This window comes from Cyclopterus lumpus, chromosome 2, assembly GCF_009769545.1.
Source record: "Cyclopterus lumpus isolate fCycLum1 chromosome 2, fCycLum1.pri, whole genome shotgun sequence".
Taxonomy (NCBI): domain Eukaryota; kingdom Metazoa; phylum Chordata; class Actinopteri; order Perciformes; family Cyclopteridae; genus Cyclopterus; species Cyclopterus lumpus.
The window spans coordinates 7,671,171-7,677,523 of NC_046967.1; the positions used below are offsets into that span (position 1 = coordinate 7,671,171).

General features: G+C 44.2%; 1 protein-coding gene across 1 annotated transcript; it reads right to left on the bottom strand.

Moving 5' to 3' along the window:
• Positions 1–568: 568 nt before the first annotated feature.
• spry2 (sprouty RTK signaling antagonist 2) lies at positions 569–5,389 on the bottom strand. The gene is made up of 2 exons (XM_034555023.1): positions 4,939–5,389; positions 569–2,583 (listed from the first exon to the last, which is right to left on the bottom strand). Exon 2 carries the CDS (start codon positions 2,533–2,535, stop codon positions 1,474–1,476), a length of 1,062 nt encoding a protein of 353 aa, XP_034410914.1. The 5' UTR covers positions 2,536–2,583; positions 4,939–5,389; the 3' UTR covers positions 569–1,473.
• Positions 5,390–6,353: the final 964 nt, after the last annotated feature.

Below are 6,353 nucleotides of genomic sequence, written 5' to 3' on the forward strand. Positions count from 1 at the left end.
AGGCTTATGTTTCGGGCTTATGTTCTGCTTGCAGGGACATTCAAGACCAAGGAATTCCTGAACAAACCTTTGATAAAAAAAAAAAAAATTCAAAAAAGGGCCTAGTATCGGCAGGATACCGAGGAACGTGTGCGAAATGAACTTGAAGCCGAGCCAGAGTGTAAAAATAAAATGGGTGGGGTGCTGGATTTATAAGACAAAGAATAAGAAGATAAAGCTCATTTTCATCATTTACAAAAGGGATTTTCTGGATGTCCACACGAGCACGGCCCTGTACGCCTGGCTTTACCAGAGCCAGATGTTTTGCTCTAAGGAGGGCGCGAGGTGACTGGTAACGCGTCCCCGTTTGATCTCCGCGGACGCCGTGGGGCGATAGTGTTGCAGAGCGGGCTTGATGATGGCTCTACATTTGGGGAAGTGTTGCGACACACGTTCACATGGTGGTGTAAAGAAAACACATTGTGGATATGTCATATCTATAATTTTCACCCCCACATCGCCTGTATATGAACAACACATTTTAGAGAGGACACAAGACAATGCAGAAATAAAAACAGGAACAAATACTCCGTCAGACTTCAAGGTTGTTTAATTTCAAACGTTAATATAGTTGTTTTCTAATTCATAGTGAACTATTCATCCAGCTTTGACACTCCTACAGGTCTCCTACAGAGTAGCCCCTGTAGGAGGTGACACATGAACAATGCTTTCTCAAAATAAATATTTTTCATTATAAAATAATAAACCTTCAAATAAATATATATTTTTTTTAACTTTACACTAAGCAATGTTGGAATTAGAAAATAAATTTTTCATATATGGTCACTGTACAATTTACAAGCAGAAGGGATAAGATTTTTCCTTTGTAAATGACATGAAATGATTGATATACATTAGAGTGAATGTACAAAAACATTGTATGAATGAAGTCGACTGATTCATATGAATGTGGATTCATCAAGGTGCCTCTGGTATGGCAGAAAAACTTTTCACAGTTGAAGTATTATTATATTTACAAAAATAAAACATCTGTCAAACTCATTTTCTAATGTACATACCCTTTGCATTTACTACTTTACATACAGTTAGTAATAGGAGTCGGTTCTTAGCATATAAGTTGTATTAAAGGTTAAAAAAAAAGGCTATCCATTTGGACTCTCAAAGCTACAGAACGATATCTGGGCACTTGAGTGAAGAATAAAATAATTTGTCAGGACAAACCAGTATTGAATGTGTCTTCATACCTTGTATCACGTGAAGCGCTTATTTTGGTTTACCTTCCAACTGAAACTCGTGATGCTAGGATGAGTGACTGCACCTCCTTTTGTGGTCAGCCAGCCTTGAAAGTTGACAACTGAAGGCAAACGGTGACCGTGTCTCTGCCCGGATCTGGAAGGGCACGACGACACGGAAAACACAAAAAGCGCTCTAATCAAACCCTACTACAACTACAGGGGCCGTCTATAAGTTCAGTCACCGGGAAGTCTTCCCATCCCCCAGCGCCTCAACGTCCACCACCTCGTCTACTTCGGCATCCTCACAGTGGACCGGCCTTGTGTTCTTGCACCGACAGCCTGGTCGCGCGACTCGGTCATAGCAGCTCTGGCATGTGGCGACGCACCCTTTAGCCGGGAGGTAGCACAGGAGACAGGGGAAGAACAGGGAGAAGAGCGACACGGTGGCCCAGCGGACGCAGCAGTGCGACTGCGTGCACGAGAAGGGCTTGTCGGCGCACGTGTCCTCGTCGTCGCTGGAGCAGTGGTAGAAGAGCCCCTTGACGCAGCAGACGCACGTGCCGTACTCCACCGCATTCTGCACCGAGCACACGCACCGCCGGCCGCACGTCCAGCAGGAAGGGAGCACCCGCGGGCGGCTGCACTCCGGGCAGCAGCATCGGCCGCAGCCTTCGCACTTGTTGGTGTGTCCGCCTGGGGTTTTATGGCTTCCGCTGCCGGGCACGGCCAACACGGCCCTGAACTCATGGTTCAGAGGCTTCAGCTCTTTCAAACTTAGCTCCGCCCGTTTCGGCTGGGTTCTGATTATCTGGTTGCTGCTGGCCGGGCTGCCAAGGAGCCTCTGGCCCGAGGAAGTGCTCGCCACGTTGGTTCTGATGCTGCTCTGGGAGTCCTCGGAGCTGGAAGTATTTGTGTTCCCATATTGAGTCAATGAATTCAGGTTATGGAGGTTATTAGGGCCCTCTTCTGGAGTTGCGGGCTGCCCACCGGTCCTTAAACCCGGTGACGAAACCAAGTCACTCTTCTGTTGCCTAAGCGGAGCTGCTGGAGACCGTTGGGCAACTGTGGGCCCTTCCGTGTACTCATTACTGCTCCCACTTATCCTGATCTGGTCCAGAGATAGCACTGCTGGAGTATGGGCCAGCTGCCGGTTGGTCGACCCAGGATCTGGTGGACCATCTAAGATCAGCGTAGGCCGTAGTTGCGGTCTCCCTTCGTCATGCGACAAGCCTGCCGGTTGCGGCAACCGCTCGTGGCGTCCTCCTCCCCCGTCGCTGTCGTTCTGACTTGTGGAATCCATCTCGGGCCTGAAGGGTCACTCTGGCTGGCACGGGACACATCTGAAGTCCTGCAACAGAAAAACAAGACTGTTTATATCTGTCCGTGGCGAAGCATGTAAATGATGGCATGCAAATCATAACCGATATCTGTGCACCGATATCCGTAAACCACTATGGAAATAAAACCCGACAACATGCATGACAGTGTCGGGGGGAGAGAGATGGAAGTGTTTGGTTACATGGCTGATGTAAGAGTGGGTCTATGGAACTACAGTTATGTCTGCGGCGACTCTTTAAAAAAAAAAAGCACAGATGTTGACAGACGTTTGTTCACTAAAAGCCAATTCAAGTTGCAGAACCAGGCCTCATGACCACAACGATATCTTCACTGCATTTTAGGTGCTTCCCTGCCAGTGCTTTGCGCAAACTTCCCGTTTCCCCCACACCGGTGACACAACAATGACCTAACCGTGAAAGATTAAAATCGGCTCGGGAAATGAGGGAGAGAATTGACTGATGATGACCGTTCAAAGTAATTGCTCGACGAGTCAATCGACAGAGGGGTGAGCGGATTAAGACGTCAACAACTGTGAACAGCAAGGTCCCCGGTTCAAATCCGGCCAGGGACCTTTGTTGCATCTCTGTCCCTCATTTCCTGTCGCCTCTCCACCATCTGCAACAAAAGGCTTAACATGTTGCATAATAAATAATAAGAAAATTGACCTTTTAACTATTTAGATCATTGAATAACTACCAGGTATTCACTTGTTAAACTATTATAAAAACGTATTATCTTTAGGTTTGGTTGTTGATCAAAGGAACACGTCATCTGTCGATCATTAATCAAACAACTCGACAGAAAGTTGATCTGAAACTTTTGATACTCAAATAAATTGTTTTGGTAACTTTTAAAGCAACAAGTGTCACGCATGTGCTTCTCAAATGTGAGACTTTAATGCGTTTCCGCCGCGTACGTGCAATGGCGAATTGAACAAACAGTCCAAAAGCAAATAATACTGTATATTCAGACAAAATAGGACATCTGAATTATCACTGGGCAACATTTGCTTATACTTTAAATGTAATTACAAAGTGTCAAACGGTAACAAATGTGTACTCACAATTTTCTAGATTATATTTATATCTACATTTTGTTCAGAGCCTTTTGTAGGTTTTCTTGCGTTGCTAAGCTAGAACAAAGATTGCGAACTTTATTGTTTTGGTGCTTGCGGCCCCAGATCAGTTAGAATCTCCCCCCCTTCATTGTATGGAGAGAGTAAGTTAGACAAATGCAGAGTGACAGGGCAATATGCAAACATATTCAAATGCGCAGTCTTGTTTACGCCAACATATCACACCAAAGCAAAGAAACTGACAGCACTGGCCTTAATTCTCCTTCCTTGTGCTAATTAGCTTTCAAATGGCATCTTTTGGAGTTGTGATCCCCCCTCCCCTCCCCTCACCCCCCACCCTTTCAATGACAATACAGGAAGGGCTTTTGTTTGTTGCATGACAAATGGCCTGCAGCAACCTTCCCCACTCGGACGCATTTTACATTGTCTCTTCAAAAGAAGATGAGTGACAAGATAAAAAGTTCGGGGGTGAGTGAAAGAGTTCTTGTAAAGTGTGAGTGATGCGTTCAAGGGCGGTGGGGTGGGGAGTGAAGCAGCAGGCATTTATGTTCTTAAGGATTAGGGAGCATTTTCTGCTCCCAAATGAAGGGCTTTGCAGGCGCACTCAAAATGTTAACCTGTTAGTGGGTGCGTTCGTGGAGGGGCCCCTCATCCACTCACAGGGGCCTGCGCGCAAGAGCCATGTTGGCCACAGCGGGTGGGTGATGCGCGGAGGGAGGGAGGGAGTGGAAGTTGACCGGAGCGAACTGGTCTTAAAATATGACAGGTTAGGAATATTAAATTGTTAAATTTTTTTAATAAAAAAACAAAACGGAGTACGGGCGAGGTTGAGTGTGTTGGGGGTACATTCAGAAACCAAAGGAGTCGCATGGTTTCTGATGCACATCTGATAATTACGGCAGTGTGTTTTCCTAATTGATAATTCATATTGAGAAGTATCGGGGCGCGTGAATGCACGTACGAGTGAAACACATGTTCCCACTTGGACACGACTATGTCCTCGCGAAGCTAACACGAGCGGCCAGACGGGACAATACCGACATTAAAACTCAGCCAAAAAGTCATAAACTAAATATATAAAGATGCACGAACACCGGAGTTTTAAACCCTTTTCTGTTGAAACCACAACATGCGGCTGTAGGTAAACGTTAACGGACGCGGTGCTCTGAAGGAAAGACGCGCGAGCTTAAAAACTACGTCAAAAACCTTGTTGCATGTTTATGATAACTTCCACGCAAAGACATACGTACAGACATACGTACTTTAAAAAAAAAAGGAGGTTGAACTCACCGTGCTTTCGACACTTTAGCCCCCGTTTAGGTGAAATAAATCCAATTTTCGGGAGAGTTTATTCCACACGCGACGGAGAGCTGTCGGTAAAATCCACCGAGACAGTTTCCAACCGGGGCGCGTTTTCATTGAAAGGCTAAGACGTAAATCCCATGTTTTTTAGCGCAAGAGCACGAGGCAGTAAAAAAAACAAAAAAAAAACAGGCGAACACTTCAAACAGTCACCGCCGGAGAGTAAACTTCGCTTCACTCCGCTTTTCCTGCACAAGAAGAGCAAGAGGGAGGAGGAGAAGACAGAAAGGAGAGACACAATTCGGTGTGTTTTATCCGCAAGTCGCTGAGGGGTTTGCGAGTACTTTTTTTTTTCTTTTTTTTTCTCGTGTGTGAATGTTTTTTTTTTTTTTTTGCTCTTTCCGGAGAGGAGGTCGGGATTTGGGCTGTAAATGGCGTCAAGCTGAAGGGGGAACAGAGCGCTTGTTGTTGCAGCGGATATCTCGCATCCGGTGCTCAGCCATTGGCTGCCAGAGAGCGGCCATTCACACCCATTCTTATCAATTATACTGCGGGGGCCCAAACACTGCTCCTCCACGCGGGTCCACGGGGGGGCTGCCCTCACTGAAGGGGCTCTTATCGCCGGTGACCCATTGTTGGAGCAGCACGTCACGAACCTGAAGTTAGTTCATACTAGTAGGAAAGTTTCACACCCGCTGCAAATTATAACAATCTACAATATAACAGTCTTTTGAAATGCCACTAGATAGGCCTATATAGAATATGAAGTACCATAAAATAACAAATACAAATACAATAATACTGTATGTTTCCCGAGAAAATCTGTAGGTCTAATAACATATGTGGTTGTATAACAAATCTACAATATTGGTCAGTACAAAGTACAGTTTAGTATTTCCATTTTATTTAAACTTATACTTCACTACATTTCAGAGGATATATTTGTACTGTATATTCGATACATGTTGTGGAGTAATAATTACTTTATATATATATAAATAAAATATATCATTTTATAGATCCAACTACCAACCAGTATAAAGTACTTACAAGTGCTTCTCCAATAAAATGTTGCACACTATTATTATTGTAAATTTATAACAATAGTGCATCACTTTTAAAGGCGTCCTATTGCATCATGAGTAGTGTAACCTTCGATACTTTGTTCACATTTGGATACATCTGTACTTCGAGGATGCAGTGCACCCTTCCCACAAATCTCCCTTAGAAATGTAATGGAGTACAAGCACAGTAATGTTAAAATTAAATACTTAAAGTCACTTAAAATTGTACTCTTAAAATATATATATATATTTTTTACTTTGAACCACTATCACAACGTTTAGTAGGAATTAGATAATTACATTTGTATTTTGCCCATATATGACAAATAAAAATTGTTT